Source organism: Leptonychotes weddellii, chromosome 13 (genome assembly GCF_054177405.1).
Source record: "Leptonychotes weddellii isolate Sample4059 chromosome 13, ASM5417740v2, whole genome shotgun sequence".
NCBI classification, from domain to species: domain Eukaryota; kingdom Metazoa; phylum Chordata; class Mammalia; order Carnivora; family Phocidae; genus Leptonychotes; species Leptonychotes weddellii.
Window position 1 is genome coordinate 62808548 of NC_138381.1, and position 21309 is coordinate 62829856.

Below are 21309 nucleotides of genomic sequence, written 5' to 3' on the forward strand. Positions count from 1 at the left end.
AAGCCACCCCCACCCCCCCCACCCCCGCCATGGGTGCCGTGGGCCTGCCGGGTTGCTTCCCGGGCACATCTGGTTTGTGGCCCGGTAGCGGCCGGTGCGGGCAGGCCGCCGCCTACTGGGCCCGGACTCAGGCGCCCCGTGCCTCCCTGCAGGGCCTGATGCACTCCAGCGGCCCCGTGGGCCGGCACCGGCAGCTGGTCCTGGTTCTGGAGGGGGAGCTCTACCTCATCCCTTTCGCCCTCCTGAAGGGAAGCTCCTCCAACGAGTACCTGTACGAGCGCTTCGCCCTCATCGCTGTCCCCTCCATCCGCTCCCTCAGCCCACAGTCCAAGGTAAGCCTCACGCTCGCTGCGGGTGCCCGGCTGTGCGGGCCTGGAGGACAGCCTTCCCGGCCAGACTGGGCTGCGCGGGCAGCGTGTGAGCTCTTCCCAATGTTCACCCTGGAGTTTGCAGTCAGGGAGGCTGCCTTTGGAGTAGATCTGTCCGAAGGTGAGGGGACAGCCTCCCCCCCGCCCCCCGACCCCTGACTGGTCTTTGCTATCTCCAGAAGACACGATCAGTGTCCTTTCTCTCAAAATGTCTTTGCCGTGACATCAGGGCTGTGAGCTCCTCGGGGGACTGGGTCAGGCTCGAGGCCAGGCCGAGTGTCTGAGGAAGCTGGTTTCCCCCGGCGCACGCTGCCCTCACGATGACCACCGGCTGGGCGCCGAGTGTGCCCCCAGCAGAGGGTCCCCGGGCAGGGATGGCAGACACATAAGATTACTGTCAAGTGGAAAAGGGCCCCACAGGCCAATGAAAGAACTGAACACAAATGAGGTGGCTTTCAGGGGACAGACAGGAATTTGGGTCTCATTCAGCAAAAGAGTGTGAGTAGAAATGTCTGTGAAAATCGAGAGGGCGACGGTGGGCCGTCCACAGAATCAGAGGTCTCACCCCACAGCCCCCCTCGGCCTGCCCACCCGATTAGAGAGCCTTCCAGCCAACCCTGATCTTCTCCCCCTTCTCCAGACTCCTTCAGACCCTCATGGGCCCCGACCCGCCAGGCATGCACTTTGAGCACGTCCTCAGAGCCCCGCAGACCGCCAGGCAGAGCGGGGTCAGACAGGACTCCTCCCAGTGGGAGAAAATGGCTCATTCAGGAAGCCAAACCCTGGACCCTGGGTGTGGACAGCCCCCATGGGACCTGCTGTGGCTTCTGTTGACCGTGGTCATTGACATGGTTCAAACCAGGTCAGCGTCTGCCTCACAGGGCTTTGGAAATCTTAGTTTTGACTGTTTTCTGTGGCTGAATGGTAACTTTCTCATGGGACAGTCAGTTCAAAGTGAAAGAAATGATTTTCTCTGAGTTTTTGGCATGTCCGTGGCTGACTATGACTCCCAGATGCCAAGTGAGCTGGCCTCGTCGGATGCTGTCCCACACAGAGTGCCGCTCGCTGCACCTGCTACCAGAAGCACCCTGGGGGTCAGAGATGGCCCGTGTTAAGAACACTTCATGGCGACAACAGCAGCAAGCTGGCCAGGGAGTGGAAGAGCCCCGTCTCTTGACACACGCCCGGCAGGCGCCTCTCATGCCCAGAGTTTGAGGCATCACTACCGTGAAGCCATCAGAAGGTTATTTTGAAATAATTTGATACTTGATGTTTCCCCAAAAGCATCAAAAGGCCTCGTTGCGGGGAAATCAGAACTTTGCTGGACTTCTCTATGCTGATTTTATAATTCGGTGGTGTTTTTCTTTGGCAGCACATAGAGCAGATGACAAGTATAATCTTTTCAGCACTTAGTGGCTGTACAGGGCTTAGGTCAGCCCTGTCTCCGCTGAGACTGACGAGCTTTTTGTCACCCCTCAGAGCCCCGACTCATCAGGAGTGGGTCGCCCCCGTTTGGGGGCCCGCAGGGAGGTCTGTGGGAGTGAGGCGCGTGGGGCAGGCCCAGCACCACCCACCCTCGCCTCCTGCTGCAGCGCCCCCCAGGGTTTGACAAACAGGAAGGGCCCTTCCTAAGATCCAGTGCTGCTTTTCCAGAGCTTGGCATAGCAGCTGTGATTCTCAGTAGGACGAGCACCTGGGTGAAAGTGGTGTTGCAAATTCGAGTGAGCGAGGTCATTGGGAGCACAGGTGTAGCCGAGCTGGACCGAGCCCTGTGCTCACGCAGCCAGTGTCTGACGGGCGGGGCGGTCTGCTTGTCTGTCTTCCCTTCTAGTCTCACCTGAGGAAGAACCCGCCCACGTACTCCAGCTCCACGTCCATGGCGGCTGTTGTGGGCAACCCCAAGCTCCCATCGGCAGTGATGGACAGGTGGCTGTGGGGGCCCATGCCGTCGGCCGAAGAGGAAGCGTACATGGTGTCAGAGCTGCTGGGCTGCCAGCCCCTGGTGGGCACCGTGGCCACCAAAGAACGGGTCATGAGTGCCCTGACCCAGGCCGAGTGCGTCCACTTTGCCACCCACATCTCTTGGAAACTGTCAGCCTTGGTCCTCACTCCCAGCGCTGACGGCAACCCTGCTGGCACCAAGAGCTCCTTTGGCCACCCCTACACGATCCCCGAGTCCCTGCGCGTGCAAGACGACGCCAGCGACGGGGAGAGCATCTCGGACTGCCCGCCCCTGCAGGAGCTGCTGCTCACGGCCGCCGACGTCCTGGACCTGCGGCTTCCCGTGAAGCTGGTGGTCCTCGGCTCCTCGCAGGAGTCCAACAGCAAGGTCACGGCTGACGGCGTCATTGCGCTGACCCGGGCCTTCCTGGCTGCCGGCGCACAGTGTGTTCTCGTGTCTCTGTGGCCTGTGCCCGTGGCCGCTTCCAAGATGTTTCTCCACGCCTTCTACTCATCCCTGCTCAATGGCCTGAAAGCCAGCGCCGCCCTGGGGGAGGCCATGAAGGTGGTGCAGAGCAGCAAGGCCTTCTCACACCCCTCCAACTGGGCAGGTAGGAGCACGCACCGCTGGCCACCGCCTGCCAGAGGCCTCCAGGGCTCGGTCTTCACAGCCTCCCGGGTGGGGTGGGGGGGGAGGCCGGGCCACTGCGGGGAGGTGGCATGGGGTGGAGCAGGGGGACGCTTGTTTGCTGAGACTCTTGCCTTCTGCCAAGCCGGCCACTTGTCGCTGTGGTATGAGGGTTTTTTTTTAAGATTTTATTATTTATTTGAGAGAGGGAGCGTGAGCAGGGAGGGGCAGAGGGAGAGGGAGAAAGAATCCCAAGCAGACGCCCCACTGAGTGCGGAGCCCGATGCGGGGCTCGATCTCACCACCCTGAAATCACGACCTGAGCTGAGATCAAGAGTCAGACACTCAACCGACCGTGCCACCCAGGCGCCCCTAAAGTAGTCTTTTTGACTAAGGAGCAGCAGAACAGCCTGCCATCGGGGTAGGAGTGTAGACTTCTGGGACTAGAGTGTGCTGGTTGACCCATTTTATGGCGCCCTCACGTGAAGTCCCGGGACAGTGGCGAAGAGCCACGTGGCGGAAAGTCCCTAGGTTCGGTCATGGGAACACTTGGGCTTGACCTAGTTCCATATCCGGGCTCTGTGAGCTGAGCAGGTTACTCGCCCTTCCTAAAGCTCGGCATCCTCACAGGCAGCAAGGGGTGGTAACTCGTTGGCCATGTCTGGTGATGCATGTACTGCACGTGCTGGAGGGCCGACGGCGCCTGCCCTGAGTGGGCCTGCCACAGGGGCTCGCAGGTCTGGGAGGTGGGGCAGGGGATGACCTGTGGGGCCTCCGGACAGCCCGCCACCCTTACCCTTCCTCTCAAAATAAATGTGGCTGGCAGGTGCCGCTAGAGCTGCTGCCATTTCCCCCCGAGGCGGGGCCTCCCCACCCCCCCGCCGCCGGGCGCCGCCTGCCCCGTGCACGAGCCGCCGTGGTAGGAAATGGAAACATCTGTTTGCGTCACAAACACGGCACAGCTGCAGCGTTTGCCGGAAAGGGAGTCAATCGAAACCGAGCGGAACCCATCCCGTTTGCTCAGGCGGCTGACAGCGCCCGTGGGCGGCCGTCCGCTGAGGGCCGGGGCCTGGCCACGTCGCCGACCGCGCCCGCTGCCACGAGATGCGGCGGCTTCGTGCCCGCCAGCAGCACGTGAGCTCTGCTGCGTGCCCCCGTGCTCCCACACGGCGTGGCGCTGGTCTGTGGGGCCCTGGCCGACAGGACGCCTGCCCTTCTCTGCGGGGCCCCCTCCCCGTCTTCCCAACATGTTCAGGGATGTGGCGCTTTTGTCCTTGTTTGAGCGACAGGCGATATACGAGTCACGGCTTACTGGAGATGGTGTTTAAGTCGTGCTGCCCCGCTCGCCTTAAAAACAGCCTAGGCTCACTCATGCTCTTGGAAAACCCCTTGTGGCCATTATTTGGGGGCAGCGTGGTTCCAGAGTTGCTTGGTGGCTTGAGGAGACTGCTGTCTGCCTTCCCCCGGCGCTGCCTTCGGGGGCGGGCCGGGATCCGGGCAGATGGGTGGGTCGTCCGCAGCCCAGGCTGCTTGCCCGTCCCCACAACCAGAGAGGCGCGCGCCCTCCCGCCCCGCATCCGCGGGCCCTGTCCCCAGGCATGTTCCAGACGGACACAGGTGCGTCTCCGGGGAAACAGGGCGGATCGTTCCTTGGAATGGTGGCCAAGCCTGGGAAGGGTCCTGGGGGAGTGGGGGGCAGCCCCTCTTCCTGTGCAGCGGGAGAACAGAGGCACTTTCCCGAGCTACTTCCCCGCAGAACCGTGCTCACCACTCACAGGCTGTGAAACGGCGTTAATTCTTAAAGGGGAGGGGACAGAAGGGCACGGGGGGGCCCCCCAGGGAGGGAGACCTCTCACAGGCCGTTCTGGGGAGCAGCTTTGCTGTGCAGGCCCCTCTTGGGGGCAGGGTGGCCGGGAGGCCTCAGGGAGTTGCGGGGGGTGGGGAACAGCCGGAGCTGCCCCGTGGAGGTGAGGGCAGGCTCCGAGATGCCCTTCTGTGTTCTCCGCAGGGCTCATGCTCATCGGCAGTGACGTGAAGCTGAACAGTCCCTCGTCGCTCATCGGCCAGGCCCTCACGGAGATCCTGCAGCACCCGGAGCGTGCCCGCGACGCCCTGCGAGTGCTGCTGCACCTGGTGAGCGGGGCCCGCTGCCCTCGAGAGCCACTGCAGGTGCCCGAGAGGGGGAGGCTCCGGCGGGCATGAGCAGGGGACGTCGTGCCCGCATGTCCACAGGTGGAGCTGGGCATGCGAGCAGTGCGGACGACATGTGTCATGGGGCTGGCTGCAGCCTCCTGGCCAACGTCCTGGGGTCTACACTGCCGCTGCTTCTGGGCCGTGAAGCTTTGGGCAAGTCACCTGGCTCCCTGAGCTTCAGTCTTGTCCTCTGGAAGGCGGATAAAACTTCTACTTTTTCCAGGTTATCGTGAGGCTCAGAGAAGAGGTGAGAGTAGCTGGCACTCAGGAGGGTCTTAGGGGCTGAGGAAGGATATTTTAAAGTCAGATGGCACCAGGCTTCCCCTAACTTTGGTTGGAGCAAGAGTCCAAAGCTGACGCAGTATTTGGCCAGTTCCAGCCTTGGCGGGGCGGGGCCGAGGGTACAGACAGAGGCTTCACATCCTCATCCACACGTTAGAAGCTACAAATCAAGCCAAGCAGCAGGGACGGAAAACGTGTTACACCCTTCCACTTTGATAACCGGGAAGGTAATTTCTAACAACTGAGGATCATTAGCCTCCGTGGAGTGTTCTGCGCAATGCGGACCGGCCCAGCCTCAGGCCGGGGTCCACGTGGCATCCGCGCTCCTTCCAGACCCGATGCAAACAGCTGCCCTGCCCTGCCCCGGAGGACATGTCTGAGCTCCAGAGGGAGGACGTGGGGACGAATTCCACACAGGCTCTGGGAGCCGGCTGGAGGCCCCGGCTGGGCAGTTTAGTTTGGGGGCCGGGTTCCAGGGGGCACGTCCCCTCCATGGGGCAGACTTGCTGCCCCCTGAGCCTGGGGCTCCGTGCACTCCTGGTGGTAGGTCAGTCCTGTGCATCTCTTAAGCTTGGGGTTCTGCCTGAAACCGGCGTGTGACTGAGTAGGAATGATGGCATCTGTCACCTGAGAACCCTGGGCAGCTCTCGGGCCAGACGTGAGGTGGCCCACGGCACCTGCTCTGGGGTAGCTGTGCTCACGCGCCTTGAGAAGCTGCCGAGACTCTCTTAAATGATTTTAACCTGTGCCTAGAAACTGCACAGAGCCATTCGGCTGCTCATTATTAGGACCCTTTCTGGTCCCTGTCACCCTAGAGTCCCCTCCTTCCTGGCTGCAGCTCCCAGGCGGCTTTTCTTAGAAAAGACCAGGCCCGTGGGGCAAAAGCCTCCTTCTAACTGCCCTGGGACCCCTTGACCCCAGTGGGCAGTGCGTCTCCGAGGACCTTCAGCCCGATGGCAAGCCACCTGGCAGGTTGTCTGTCCTGCCCAGGACCACTCGTTTCCTCCCGCCTGTGAGGTCAGCCCCCAGCATCCCAGGTTGCACTGTAAGAGAAGTCTCAGGTGACACCCCGGTGACTCTTTGCCCCTCTAGCGATGGCCCACGCGCCCCAGGGCATGCGGCCTCCCAGGACGGCCTGAGATCTCCCCTAGAGAGAGAAACCGTGGGGAAGGCCCGAGGCCGCCAGAAGTGCCGTGGAATGTTCACGGGGGCGTTAACTTGGTGGTTCCTTGGGCAAATTCAGCCCATAGGTGCCAGGCACGGGTTTAGGCCCTGGCAGGTGGGAGGGGTACCTGAGGCGGAGGGGGAGGCGAAGGTTCCAGAGGCCACTCTGTGGCATGGAGGGTGAGTCAGGGGCCCCAGGAAGAAGGGCACCACCGGCCCCAGCCCTGAGATGGGTACCGCCCATGTACGTGAGGGCTATGGGCCACGAGAGGGGTTCTGGAGGGCCTGAAGGTTTATTCTAGTGATGGGGAGCCATCCCGTGGTTTGGAGCAGGCCCTGGCCTGACAGTGGGTCTTAGTGTCTGGGGAGGAGAGCTTGGGGCGGGCGGCTTGGGCTAGGGAAGGGCCAGAATGCTTCTGAGTCTCCCAGCCTCGCAGGCACTGGGACAGTGACAGCCTTTCCCTCGGTCCCCTCCCTCGTGAGCTGGGCCGTTGCTCCAGGGTCCTGGTCATCAGGCTGGGGCGCCCAGGTGGCAGCCCTGGCTTCACACCCGGGGCTGTGTATGTCCCAGAGGCGCCGGGAGAGAAACGGGGCCCGCCGCTGACTGGAGCGGCGCCTCACTGCCCCCCTCCCTTCCAGGTGGAGAAGTCCCTGCAGCGCATCCAGAACGGGCAGCGCAACGCCATGTACACATCCCAGCAGAGCGTGGAGAACAAAGTGGGCGGCATCCCCGGCTGGCAGGCCCTGCTCACCGCCGTGGGCTTCCGGCTGGACCCCCCGGCCAGCGGCCTGCCGGCGGCCGTCTTCTTCCCAACCTCCGACCCCGGCGACCGGCTCCAGCAGTGCAGCAGCGCCATCCAGTCCCTGCTGGGTGAGCACCAGGCGGGCCGCCGAGGGGCTGGCCGGCAGCGTGGGCGCGCCAGTTGGCGGCCGTGGTCCCTGCGTCCTGGCGGCGGGGGGGCTGGATCTCACAGCGGGCAGGAGCGAGGAGTTGCAGACACACACCTCTCCTACCTGGAGGAGAGCCAAAGCAGCAGGGCCTGCCTCCCCCCGGGCTGCCGCGGAGGAATGCTGGGCACATGGCAGCGCCTTCGTGCTCAGTCGGCAGCTCCGGATCCGCCAGAGCCGTGGGGCCAAACCCGGGGGTGGGCAGGCTGCGGGCACCCACGGCTGCCTTCTGTGCTTTGCTCCGAGGAGGCGACGCGGCCCGGGCCCGAGCCGGGCTCCTGGGGATGGGACCACACGCCTGGAGGACTGGCCTTTCTCTGGGACCCCTCTCTCCTTTCTCAAGTTACACAGAGACCCACACGCCACCGATGTGGAGTGTCTCAGGCTCTTCTCCTGGGGAGGCAGCGGGGCTGTGGGTACGGGGGCCCCTCTGGGTGACACCCGCCTTCTTCTTGCCTTAGGTCTGCCCAACCCTGCCCTCCAAGCGCTCTGCAAGCTCATCACTGCCTCAGAGACGGGCGAGCAGCTTATCAGCCGGGTGAGTTGAGCCAGGGCGGCTGAGCCCAGGCCTGAGCACTGGGCCGAGCTGGAGAGACAGGGTGATCTGGCCCTACCCAGGAATCTGCAAGTGACACGCTCTTGTTGCCTTCAGCCTCTGTGACTAGACGGGAAAGACGAGGGCTGGGGGCGAAACAGCCCCCCCGCCTCACGCGCACATCCAGGGGGCAAGAGCCCATCCTCTCTGGGCGCTGGGGGCTGAGAGCAGTAGGGCCTTCGGAGGCCTCTGTCAGCTGCAGTCTCAGGGCCTTTCCTGAACTCTCCATTCAGTGGCCTCCTGCACCTTGTCATCCCCGCCCCCACCAACTTTTTCCACCGACAAGTGGCTCTCACACTCAGCCAGCAGGTGTGGGCCTGGCCGGCTCCCCTGCAGAGTTCTGATGCTCATGCCCAGCTCAGAGGATGGCCCTGCCTGAAAGAGACTAGCCACTGAGGCGCAGGAGTGGACACAGAGTCACTTCTAATGCAAGATACTGCTTAGCAGGTTTCTCAAAACGTGCTTTCTTTTAAGGGAATGTAGGTCTAATTCAGGAATCCAGAGGATTCTCTCAGCATCACGCAGGCCCTTCCCAGCTTGACCTCAGAGCTCCCGCTCCTCCTACTGGCCAGTGAGGGTCTGGAACAAGGGGAAGGAGGGACACTGTGAACCCTGGGGTGACCGCTGTGTCGGGGAGGGCTTCTGGCTGGTATAGCAACCCTGAGGAGCACGGAACAATTCCCTCTGGTCGTCTCATAGTGTAATAACTTGAAAAAACAATACACCTCATTATTGTTGATCAGATTTCATTGTAAATGGAAATATTTCTGTGTGGAAACAAAGCTTGCTGTGTCTGGGATTAGCATCTGAAAATCTGAGTGGTGCCTGGAACCTCCCACCTACCCGGGGTGGTTTCCACCCCAGATTTGGAACATAGCCCAATGACCTGGCCCCTTCTTGAGTTCCTGGTCATCTGGCAATGAGCGTGTTATGTCTCCTTGTGGACGAGAATCAGGAAGGCCCTTCTAGAACATGGCATATCAAGATATCCTGAACCCAGGAGGGCTGGAAGCCTGCGCTCTACAAAAAGAGGACGTTAGAATTACATTTGCAGGGCAGGGCTGAGTCCGAAAAGCCAGCTGCTTAATTTCTTACATCTGGCGGCATCACAGGGCCTTTTTGCCTACTGTCCCACAGGGCCACAGGCAGATGTCCCGGCTGCCCGTCGTCCCCCCCCCACCCCCGCCCGGGGCCGGCAGGTGCTGGGCTATTTCTCGAATCACTCTGGCACCGTGGCCCTCAGTGTCTAGAGTGGCCTCTCCGTGCCCTCTGTGCCCCCCTGCCTGCCCCGCCTCTCTCCTGGCAAGGGAGGGAGGGCCTGGCTGCCCCTGACAGCGTCTGGCCTGGTGTGGCTGTTTCTCCTGCGTGTCCCTGCTGATTCTCGCTCCTCTCCCCTCCCAGTCGGAGCCGCCGCGGCGCTTCCTACAGCAGTCGTCAGCTCGTGTGCATAACAACCTGTGCTTGAGTCTAAACTCTCTTCTCTCTCTCTCTTTTTCTTTCTTTTCTTATAATCTGCTCGCCGAAGGCTGTTAAAAATATGGTTGGAATGGTGAGTACGACTTTAAGTAGCAACTGTTGTCAGGTGAGCCCCTCAACCCGCCCACCCCCTGCGTCCCCTGCGGTGCTCTGAGCTCGGGCGCACGTGCTGTCGCTCAGAGCCGCGTGCACGTGCCCCCCACGCGCTCCGGGCCGCCCGTGCGGCTGGCTGCCCCCTTCCTCTGCTCTGCCTCCCCCTTTCCTGCTCCACCCTTCTTGTGTTCTCGATTTGACCTCTCAAGTTCCACCAGAACAGCAGGGGCAGAAGTGACTTTGAGCGAGTGACACTGAGAACCCACCACACAGGGCCCCTGAGTAGGCTCAGGGGACCCGACGTGCCCGGGGCCCTTGAAGGGGGTGTGTGGGTTCCTCCCCAAGCACTGCGGCTCGGGGACGGGACGCCGGGCTCCACTACACCATGTAACTCAAGAGCATCAAGGGACTCAGAAAAAAAGAGGGAGACGACCGGTCCTACAGCCCACCCCTCTTCTGGTCCCTGAGCCCCGCCACCAGTGTGCGCCAGGGAAGAGGCGAGGCCTCCCCTGCCCTGTGATACTCCCCCGCCGCCCCCCCCCCCCCCGCCCCGAGCCTCCCGAGAGGAGACACGACAGCAGGCCTGAGGCACCGTAAAAGGGATTTGCAGTGTGATACACATTAAGGTCATCAGGGATGCCGGTAGCAGGTGACACAGGAGTAACGCGGGGACACATCCTAGGCGGGCCAGAGGGAAGGCGGCGCCGGGAAGGCAGCGCGCTCACGCTGTTCTCCTCGCTCAGCTCCACCAGGTGCTGGTCCAGCTGCAGGCCGGCGAGAAGGAGCAGGACTTCGCCTCGGCCCCCATCCAGGTCTCCATCAGCGTGCAGCTGTGGCGCCTCCCGGGCTGCCATGAATTCCTGGCGGCTCTAGGTAGGGCAGAGCGTCCTTAACTGCTTCCTGCAGTTCCCTTTTGGAAAACTCCGTCTCTCCTGGTTTTCTGTTGGGTGAAGCTGGTAGAGTCTCAGGGGCCTCGGTGTTTTCTTAGATATCACGGATAGATGGTGGACTCGGAGATTCCAGCACTTTAGCACACTTGACAGATGGCCCTCCTGCCTTGTTCCATTTCCCGACATTTTGGTTTCCTCTCTCTCATTTCTAGTCCTCCTCTTGATAGAAAGCTGCTAGATGTCAGCATTTTTGGGAGTCAAGCCATGATTAAAAGCTAAAGAAAACAAAGTCCTGGGCGCCTGGGTGGCTCAGTCGTTGGGCGTCTGCCTTCGGCTCGGGTCATGATCCCGGAGTCCTGGGATCGAGTCCTGCATCGGGCTCCCTGCTCAGCGGGAAGCCTGCTTCTCCCTCTCCCACTCCCCCTGCTTGTGCTCCCTCTCGGGCTATGTCTCTCTCTGTCAAATAAATAAATTCTTTAAAAAAAAAAAAAAAAACACAAAGTCCTAAAATAACAGTTTCAAGGTCAGTCTCTGCCGTACTATTGAAACCAGGTCTGATTTGAAACCAGGGATCTAGAACTGCACGCACCAGGATCCTTGTTCATCCGGGACACTTTTCCTTTTTTGACATCGTAACGTGGCTGAGGCAGCTCCTGGCATAATTGCTGCTTTCAGAGATGCATTTTTTGATAAAATGCCACAAGGGGCTGTGAGCTGCCCTCCTGTCCCACTTAAGTGCTGGTACGACTCGCCTGGGAGCCATTCACCACTTCCCAAGCTTTTCTCTGAACACCTGTTATGTGTCAGGCATTGTGCCAGGACGGGGGATGCAGCACTGAGCAGAGGACAAGCCCTGCCCTCTTAGAGTTTTCGGGTCTAGTAAGTACCTAATCTAAGGGGAGGAAGCCCCTCAGGTGAGGGGGTACCGTCATAGAGAGGAGCACCAGGGTCACGGTGATTGCTGGAGGGGTGGGAGCCCGGGAGCTGGGGCAGAGCAGGAGAGCCTGAGGGTGTCTTCAGGAAGAAAGATCCAGGCCGAGGGAAGAGCTGTCCATGAGCACAGGTATCAGGCCCACACGCTGGTGCGGGGCACAGGGGCAGAGGAGGGGCAAATCCTGTGGGTTCTTAAATTCAGAGAGTGGGGACTCTTTGGAGGATGACACAGCCTAAATTCACTATTAGGGGGACCAGTCGCCGTCCGACATGGCAGGGCAGCCAGTCCTTCAAAAGGAATTTTCTTCTGCTTGTGAAATCGGGATTTCATTGCATTAGGCCTTTCTTCTAACCCATTTTGCAGATGACCTTTCCCAGCCCACCACAACTTAGGGCCGGTCCATTTGCTTTTGATGGGCGAACCCCCAAAGCCCCACAGGGACTCTGAATCCCTCTAAGTAGATGTTCTCACATCCTTTTATGATTTGAACTATGTGCTTGTTTCTGTTGGCTTAAAGCGTAGTCTTGCCATAAACACAGTACATTTATATCTAGATAAATGTAGTCAGTAGCGATTGGACCAACAGTGAGAAAGGCCAGGTCCACACCCAAGAGGGATCTCTTTCCCTTCCAGAACGGGCTGTAGGGCTGGCCTTGGGGCAGTGACAGGACACAGGTGAGGGAAGACGGAGCCAAGGCCTTTTTTTTTTTTTGTAAAGGAAAGGCTGTGTTCCTCACGCAGGGCCTACACCTCCCTTCGGTGTGGGTGCGACAGAGGCAGCCCCCCCTCGCCTGTGAACTGGATATTTCCAGGTGTGTCATTGGCTCTCCCTGGTGTTGGGATGGTGGGTTATTTTCACTGACGGCCTCCACGTTTTCCAAATCTACTGATACTCAAGGGGTGAGTCAGTGTGCACATACTTATCCTTAAATCCCGTGGCCTGAGACGGGGGCGGGGGGAGGAAACGTGTCTACAGGCCTGGCATTTGGAGAAGTGACCCCCTCACTCTTGAGGGCTCTGAGGCTCCTAGAAGTGCCCGCTTTCCGGCCCTCAGCACCCAGCAGGACCAACACAACCTGTCACCGCCGTTCTGTTGGCGTAACCGAGTCATCATTTAGTTAGAGAAACTAAAACGTTTATATTAGTTATTTGTTTTTAAATGCTGAGTTCTCTGAGACCTTCCTGTTGCTTTCAGGGAGAGTTTCTGCTTGAGGTCAGAGGGGAAAATATCCCATAGCAACAGGAAGGCTGAGGTAGCTGGTGGAGTGAACCAAATTCCCAGAGGAATGACAGCCTCAGACCAACACCAGAATCCCTGCATGAGAATAAAAACAGAGACACATTTCTCCTTTGGTGACGACTCTGTCAGGAACCGCACGGGCAGCGTCGGGCGTCACAGACCCTGTCACCAGAGCGCACGTGGGAGGAGGGGAGGGGTCCTGCCCCCTGGGCCGTCAGCACCAAGGGCTTCCACTGTTCCAGGCGAAGTGCACACGTGCAGGGCCCAGGGCTCCTCCGGCCCTAAATCCCGTCTGCGGACACAGGCCGTGGCGTCCGCCTTCGGCGCCTTCCGCCTGTGCGCTGCCCAGGGCGACGGGTGCCGGGCGCTCTGCGGGCTCCTGGTCTCAGTGCGGCGGCCGCCGGTGGGCCGGCCTCCTGCGCTCGCGGCCCCTGCCCTCGGCCGGCCTGGCCCGAGCCTCGGCGGAACCGTGAGTGCCCGCACGGCCCGCGCAGGTGGCTCAGCCGAGAGGCCCGGTTCTCCGTGGGCAGAGCCCGCTCGTTTCTGAGCCCTCGGTGGCAGACGCTGGCCGTGTCTGGGGACACCGTCCGTGCCCTTGGGAAGCTTCCACCTTCCCAGGCACCAGCTTTAAATGTCGGAGCCCGCGCTGAGGGGAGTGGCCAGTTTTTGTCCTTCTCAGAGTCTGGGCAAGAATGGAGAAGGCAGCTCACCTTCCCGAGCCGTACCGGGAGCAGGAATGGAGCGGGTCCTCCGGGAGCGGGAGGCAGGAGGTTCACAGGCCCCCGGGGCAGGCCGGGCGCGGGGCGGGGAGGTTCCCGGGAGACGGGGCGGGCAGCCCTGCGGTGCTCCTCCTCTCCAGGACAGGGACCCTTCCCCGTGGCCGCGGAGACCGACAGTCTTTGTTCCTCTAGGGTTCGATCTCTGTGAAGTGGGTCAGGAGGAGGTCATCCTGAAAACCGGCAAACAGGCCAACCGGCGAACCATGCACTTTGCCCTGCAGTCTCTGCTCGCGCTCTTCGGTAAGCGGCCCCCGCGCGCGCCCCCACGCGACAGGCGTCGGCACACATCTGGCTGCGTTTGGGGAAGGGGGAGAGAAACGGAAAGTATTTTGTGTGGCTGTGTTCGGGACCGTGCAAGAGCAGTGAACAAAAACCCCGCTCTGGCGAACTCACGACACGTGCGGTAGAGACGGGCTGCTGCCGAGGGCCGTGAAGACGCGCGGGGGAAGGGATGAGACAGGGTGGCAGCGGGCCGACGAACTAGGGAGGAGCGGTGCCCCGCGGCTCAGGCCACAGGCAGTTTTCGGGGCGCCGGGGGCACGGCCGGCTGCCGCATGAAGACAGCGGGGGCCACGGTTCCAAGGCAGAACTCCCGCGATCCGCTGAAGGCTGTGAGTCAGACACAGAGGGCGGGTCAAAGGTGATCCCTTGTTTTTCGGAACAAAGACCAGAACGGACTGCCTTTTGCTGAGACCTTGAAAGTGGCAGGAGGCGGGGGTTGAGTTCTATCTTGGACATGTTCCGTTCTGAAATTTCCATCAGACAAGCTCCCCCGACAGCTGGGTATGTGAGGCCGAGGTTCCGGGAGAGGCCAGCGCGGAGACGGAGAAGCGGTGCATACCCCGCAGGGGAGGGCGGTGTCCTGTTGGGGGGCGCCCACAGGTCACAGGGATGAGCAGGGCCAGGAAGGCGTGGTCAGCGGGGGCCGGGGAGCCGACTGCAGACCTGAGCGGTGAACACTGGGCTTGGCAGCACGGCTGCCCCGGGACGTCTGGGGAGGGCAGAGGCCCGGGTGGAGCGGGTTGAGAGAAGGTGGAGGACAGGCAGTGCGGACAGTGAGCGTAAGTGAGGGCGCGGAGCCGCTGAAACGTGGAGGGTGGCAGCTGTGGGTTTAGGCCGGGGTCGGAGCCCGAGGCCGACGTGGGGTCGGGTGAGATGAGAACGCGGTGGAGACGGCATGGTAGGGGGCTGGGGCTGGCTGGGCCTGGAGTTCTCCCGAGTGTTCTGGGCCCTGCGTCACATTTACTCTCTCCAGCAGGACCGTGTGCTCGGGGGAGCATGAGATAAATGCAAGTCGTGCATGAGTAGCACTTGCACGGTTCCCACTAGCTTCTGTGCGTATGAGGATGCTTGCGATTTTGAAAGAATAAACCGTAGAGCATTCTAACCGCCCTCTGGGCACCTATGTTCTGTCTTAGATTCTACTGAGCTCCCCAAGCGCCTCAGCCTCGACAGCTCGTCCTCCCTGGAGTCTCTGGCCTCCGCCCAGTCTGTCTCCAACGCCCTGCCCTTGAGCTACCAGCACCCCCCCTTCTCCCCCACCGGCGCCGACAGCATCGCCTCGGACGCCATCTCCGTGTACAGCCTGAGCTCCATCGCCTCCTCCATGAGCTTTGTCTCCAAGCCCGAGGCTGGGTCGGAAGCGGGGGGTCCCCGCGGCCGGCAGGACTACGAGCGGTCCAAGAACGCCTACCCACAGCGATGCACCCTGCCGCGGGGCCAGCTGTCCCCCCAGACCCGCCCTGCCGGCGGCAAAGACGAAGACGAATACGAGGGCTTTTCCATCATCAGCACGGAGCCTTTGGCGGCCTACCAGGAAAACAGGCCGACGCGCCTCTCGCCAGATCACAAACAGCCCCGCGCGGGGCCGGCTGCAGGTATGAAAGTGTCGGTAAGCTCCAAGGGGAGCGTCAGCACACCAAATTCTCCAGTTAAAGTGACTCTCATTCCCAGCCCAAACTCCCCCTTCCAGAAGGTGGGAAAGCTGGCCAGTTCGGACACAGGGGAGTCAGACCAGTCTAGCACAGAAACGGACAGTACCGTGAAATCCCAAGAAGAAAGCAACCCAAAGCTCGATCCGCAGGAGTTGGCGCAGAAGATTCTGGAGGAGACGCAGAGTCATCTCATGGCGGTGGAGCGCCTGCAGAGGGGCGGCGGCCAGGCTGGCAAGGGCAGCAGCCCGGAGGAGGGTGGCCCTGCGCCCCACAGCGCGGCCGTCTTCCGAGCGTCCGAAACCAGCGCGTTCAGCAGGCCGGCGCTCTCGCACCCCAGGAGCCAGCCGTCGCCGGTCCCCGCGAAACCAAAGCCCCCAGCCAGGAGCTCGTCCCTCCCCAAGGTGAGTTCAGGCTACAGCAGCCCCACGGCCTCCGAGGCGTCCGTCAAGGACAGCCCGAGCCAGCACAGTGGCCGCCCGTCGCCCGCCTCCGACTCCCAGACTTCTCTCCCCGACCAGCCTCTCTTCAAACTGAAGTACCCCAGCTCCCCGTACAGCGCCCACATCGCCAAGTCCCCCAGGAACGCGTCCCCGAGCTCGGGCCATCAGTCTCCAGCCGGGAGCGCGCCGTCCCCAGCCCTCTCCTACTCCTCGGCCGGCTCCGCGCGCTCCAGCCCCGCCGACGCCCCCGACGTGGACAGACTGAAGATGGCGGCCATCGACGAGAAGGTGCAGGCCGTCCACAACCTCAAGATGTTCTGGCAGAGCGCGCCCCAGCCTCCCACGGGACCCATGAAAATATTCCGGGGCGCCCCCGGCACCATGACTTCCAAGAGGGACGTGCTCAGTCTGCTCAATCTGTCGCCGCGGCACACCAAGAAGGAGGAAGGCGTGGACAAGCTGGAGCTGAAGGAGCTGTCCCTGCAGCCGCCGGGAGAAGCGCCCCAGAAAGCCCCGCCCAACGGCCACTGGCGCACGGAGACCACGGCGCTGGGCGCGCTGCCCCTGCCCGCCGGGCCCCCCGCGCCCGCACCCGCGCCCGCCCGCCCGCTGAGACTGCCTTCTGGAAACGGCTACAAGTTTCTGTCCTCTGGAAGATTTTTTCCTTCCTCCAAATGCTAAAGCATCTTCTGTACCCGCGGACTCAGGGTGCAGCAGCCGCAGGGGACCTCCCCGCTCGGCCGAGTGCTGTCACCCCACGCAACCGCCAGCCACCTCACGCTGGGCGCGCCCTAGGGGCGCGGGCCACCACACACACGGCCGCTGGCGACTCTGGGCCACGCTCACCGGGAGCCAGGACTTCTGTGGGGTTGGCACGGGAGGCCCAGGCAGTTTTCTACGCACTTCACCCAATGTTTACCTTGAACTCCCTGCTTGTCATCTTTGATGTGATTCCTCAACAGGACTTTTTGTACAAAAACGGCCATGGTTCCGGGGTGGGGGAGAGGAAAGGGGGAGCACATATTTTGCTAAGAGGTAGATATGCAGTACCTTTTATACACAGAAATACAAAGAGGGCTTTTTTTTTAAGGCTTTCAGGTGCTGGTTGGGGGTGGGATATATAAAATCTAAGTTGAATTCTACATGGAAGTGTGGTATTAGCCAAAAACAGAATGGTTTTTAAAATGCCAGTCATGTGTCACCAAACTAGCGATTTTGGTCTCCTGATCCGCGTCCCAGCACGGTAGCAATGCAATAATTCACGTTTCAGCAGCGCTGCCTTCCTGAACTTGGCTCTGCTCCATCGAGCTCTACAGATGTCCTTGGGGCCCCACTGTCAGCCAAACTTGAATTTTCTTAAAAATTTTATGTAACTCTTCTCCAGGCATTTTAGAACTATGCAATTGTGATTTAAAATGCAACTTTGTGCTTTTAAAACATTACTGACCTTTTTTGTACGTGGATAAACAACTCGGTTTTATTATCAATAGTACTTTGCATTTATAGCTATTATTTTTAAAAGCTCAAATTTTTTAAAATGTCAGATTTTGAATAGTCATCAATAAGTAACTATCAAGTTTGGGGGGGTAAAGGTTGAAATACTCCGTTTCCTTGTAAACATAAAAGAAAAAAAAAAAAATCCCACGGCTAACTCGACTTAACCAGAATGGAACTTACAGCTCCCATTCCCTTTAAGCAGCTGCTTCATTTTATTCTCTTCTCCCAACTCCAGGCCTCGAACACGTCTCCTCTCTAAATCTGTCCCCTGCTCCCAGGCCCCGGCACCGCACGGCTGCGAGCCGCTCGGGCACCCTCACCTTTAGTGGGGACCAGCCCCCTCCCTCCCCACAGGACTTTCGTGTCCATGGCCTGAGAAACGGGGGGCTTTTGCGGGGATTGACATCCGAGTTATGGCTGGGCAGGGAAATAGATATTCCTGAAAGTGTTGTCCTGGACAAACGGGGGTGGACTTTTCCTCCAGCTGTGACCGTACACAGAAGTTACCAGCTGGGTGGAGACAAAAGGTAGTCTGGGTAGGGGTGAGCATTAATATAAAGGAATGAAATGCTAAAAATCCTATTAGTACTAAGTTTAGTGGGAGAATTTACATAAACTCTTTTTACATAATTCTAAAATGAAAACCTGACCACTCTGCCCACAAGGGGGTGTCCCACAGAGGTGGGCAGCCACGTGGCCCATACCACATGGAATAGACCCGCAAGGCCTGGCAGGAGACCTCCAAGTAGAGTCTTTAACTTTGGGTAGGATCTTACTTTCTAAACATACCCTGACCACTTGCCCTGTTCTTTGGTGTACCATGAAAAGAGGAAAGGAGAATATTTATTGGTTATGTCATGGAGGTTTTTGCCTTTACCCCAGCATCCATGTTGGCGAAAGAAGAACAAAGGATGTCCCGTTCTAGCCCTGACCCCAACACTGGAAGACAAATCCTTTATAAAGAAGCAAGCACTTATGAGGTTCTTTATGTCAGTAGGGAACAAATAAACCGTAATAAAGTACCAGAGTAGCAAATGAAAGCAAGTTTATAGCACTGTGCATTTAGATAGCAAAATCAGGTCCTCAGCAACAAAAATGAAACCTCAATTTCTGAATCCCTATGTAGATAGTTAGGCTGTCCCTTTCTCAGCAATCTCAGCCTCTTTCCCAAGTGCCAAGGAGCCCTGGAGGACAGGCCTGGGGTCTGTGCCCCCCATGTGAGTGCACCCGTTTGTCCACCTCCGGTGCACGCTGCCACCCAGACCGCTCCCCACGGTTACCAAGCCAGCAAGGAGGACTCATGGACCCCAACCTGGTTTAGTCCTAACTGCATTGTTGTTTTAGGTTTCATGTTGGAAAACCAAACCAAATGGTGTGATTTTTTTTTTTTTTTTTTGGTCCTAGATAGAAGCTTTGATGAAGGAAAGCAAACATGACAAAAATGATAGGACCAACCTAAAAATCACCATAGAGTTGCCACTTCTTTATGTTTACTGTCAGTATTGGTGTTTTCTTTATGAGTGAAATGGATGTCAAATCAAAGTAACTTTTTCAGGCTCCTCCCCTGAAAAACGTATGCACTTAAAAATGATGTGAAACTGTATAATTCACAGATTTCTTTGTACAGATCAGGGGTTGGCAGATGATGACCCACAGGCTAAATCTGGTCAGAGGCTTGGGTTTTCATAGCCATGAGATAGGAATGGCTTCGACACGTTTAAATAGTTCTGTAAGTACAGGCATCATATTCTTGATTTTGCCTCTTGGCCCACAAAGCCTAAAATACCTAATACCTGACCATTTAAGAAAAAATTTGCTGACTCCTGGTATAGGGGACAGACAGTTAGAATGTTTTGTTTCTATAGTCTAGGGAAAGTGAGTGTCAAGTTGTGGATAAAGCTGACATGCATGGGAACCCTGAGCCACGCGGAGAGAAGCAAATGACTCCTGCATAGTCCGTGGCTCTTCGCCCCATCTGGATGAGCCAATGGACGTGGGTAAAATTTACAAAAATATCTCTTCCTCACTATATGCAGATAGCATTGGATAGATTTCTTTTTCAGCTCAGGAAACTGGAATGCCCTGCCCCTGTGCCACTCCCATCGGATGCAGATACACTCAACACAAGCAATAAAATGTCCCTCTCCTAGAAACCTTGGTATGACCACAAAGTAAGGTAGTAGATCCTATCTTAATTGGTACCAGCGAACTACTCAACTACTTCACTGATTTCAATTAAATCAAAATACCAAGACAAAATGAGCTCTAAAACTTAACATTTTAGTCCACATCAGTGTGTAGTGAAACGAAAACGTTCTCACCTCCATCCCGTTTGAAATGTGTCATGGCCCACACGGATGCTCTCGGGGTCTCGGCAGGAGATGAGGTGCTGCACACGCCGTCCTTCTCCTGCTCGTGCTATCCCACGAGCTATCGTGGATCTCAGCAGGTGGTCACCGTAGCAAGTCCCCCGAAAGGTGCCTGTCCCACTGCCTCCCATGATCACTTTGTTAGTTTCAGTTCAGTTTGGAAAAAATACCAGGCAATCCTCTGGTTGCTTTTAGTAAGTAGGCAAAAGGTGAAAACGGCATAATTTTCATCAAACATTTTGTTGTTTTACCTAAAATGATTGTATATGTGGTTTGTGGACTGGGCCCTTGTTTGTATCAGATCTTTCGAAGATGTTCCATGTAAGGACACAGGCGGTCACCTCTCCCCTTCTCAGATGCCTTCCCCACTTGGCACTCACCCCCCTTGTATGCAGTGTTAGCCATCTTTGGCCTATGTGGACTTTTTTGTAAATTACAGTTTCCAGATGGCATTAAACTTTTTATATTACGAAATTTACCATGTAAAAAGAACTTCATATTTTTATTGAGATTGTTAAGGCACTTGGCCTTCCTTTGTGATTTCAGTGTCTATTAAAGCATGAGTTCCCTCGGTTTTAAGTGCTGTATCTGAATCACTTTCTGTACACGTCCCACACTTTCTAGGTTTCTTTGCAGTACACAGAATGGCCGTGTGTCGCTAACGAGCAGTGAGTCAATCTGGAGTCTCATACGTACACCGTAGCCTCAGTTTGCCAGGAGGAGAACCCAAGAGAGTGTGCACAGAGCCAACCTGCAGGCAGGCTTCTGCGGCTCTGAGGCAGAGGGCACCTGGGGTGGGTGGTGAATTAGAAGACTGAATGCTTCTGATCTGTGATCATAGTTGGAGGACCAGAAAATCCACAGTTGTGTAAGCGTGCTGACAAAACCAGAGTTCATTACCAACAGATCCCTGTAACTAAAGAAACTTCCAAGGAAAGTATTCTGGAAAGAAGGAAAACAATCCTCTGTGTAAAAGTCTGAGAAGCATGAAGGACTAGTGGACAAATAAGTAAATGTGACTCTCTCTCTCTGTCAAATAAATAAATAAAATCCTTAAAAAAACAACAACAACAAATACTGATTGTATAAAAACTAACATCCCAGGGCCCCTGGGTGGCTCAGTCGGCTAAGCGTCTGACTTCGGCTCAGGTCATAGTCTCAGGGTCCTGGGATCGAGCCCACATCTGGCTCTGTGCTCAGTGGGGAGCCTGCTTCTCCCTTGCCCTCTGCCCCTCCCCTACCTGGGCTTTCTCTCAAATAAATGAAATCTTTTAAAAAAAAACCCTAACATCTCATTGGAATAGCAATAAAAAATTAAAATACTGGACAATAATATGTAAAACAAGGAAGTTAAAGTGTTATAGGTTGTTTAGGAAGAGAACAAAAATTATTTTTAGTGTAAGTTAAGTACATCAAAACACACAAATAGAAATAAAGGGTTATACCAAACTAGTTAGTGGAGGGGAAAAAAACAGTTTTAAAAACTTGGTTGATCTAAAGGAATAGAAAAAAGAGGGAATAGCAACAGAAACCATTTT

At 57.8% G+C, this 21309-nt stretch overlaps 1 protein-coding gene across 1 annotated transcript in view; it reads left to right on the top strand.

The window, feature by feature from the left end:
- The window catches only part of LOC102734909 (tetratricopeptide repeat protein 28), a 46539-nt gene extending 26189 nt beyond the window's left edge, over positions 1 to 20350 (top strand). The window contains exons 3-11 of the mRNA XM_081801871.1: positions 153 to 332; positions 2200 to 2920; positions 4946 to 5070; positions 7216 to 7447; positions 7986 to 8062; positions 9645 to 9668; positions 10432 to 10561; positions 13664 to 13771; positions 14950 to 20350. Of these exons, the coding sequence (XP_081657997.1) occupies positions 153 to 332; positions 2200 to 2920; positions 4946 to 5070; positions 7216 to 7447; positions 7986 to 8062; positions 9645 to 9668; positions 10432 to 10561; positions 13664 to 13771; positions 14950 to 16586 (3234 nt within the window). The 3' untranslated portion in view covers positions 16587 to 20350. The remainder of the gene's footprint in view (positions 1 to 152; positions 333 to 2199; positions 2921 to 4945; positions 5071 to 7215; positions 7448 to 7985; positions 8063 to 9644; positions 9669 to 10431; positions 10562 to 13663; positions 13772 to 14949) is intronic.
- The last annotated feature ends 959 nt before the right edge of the window (positions 20351 to 21309 follow it).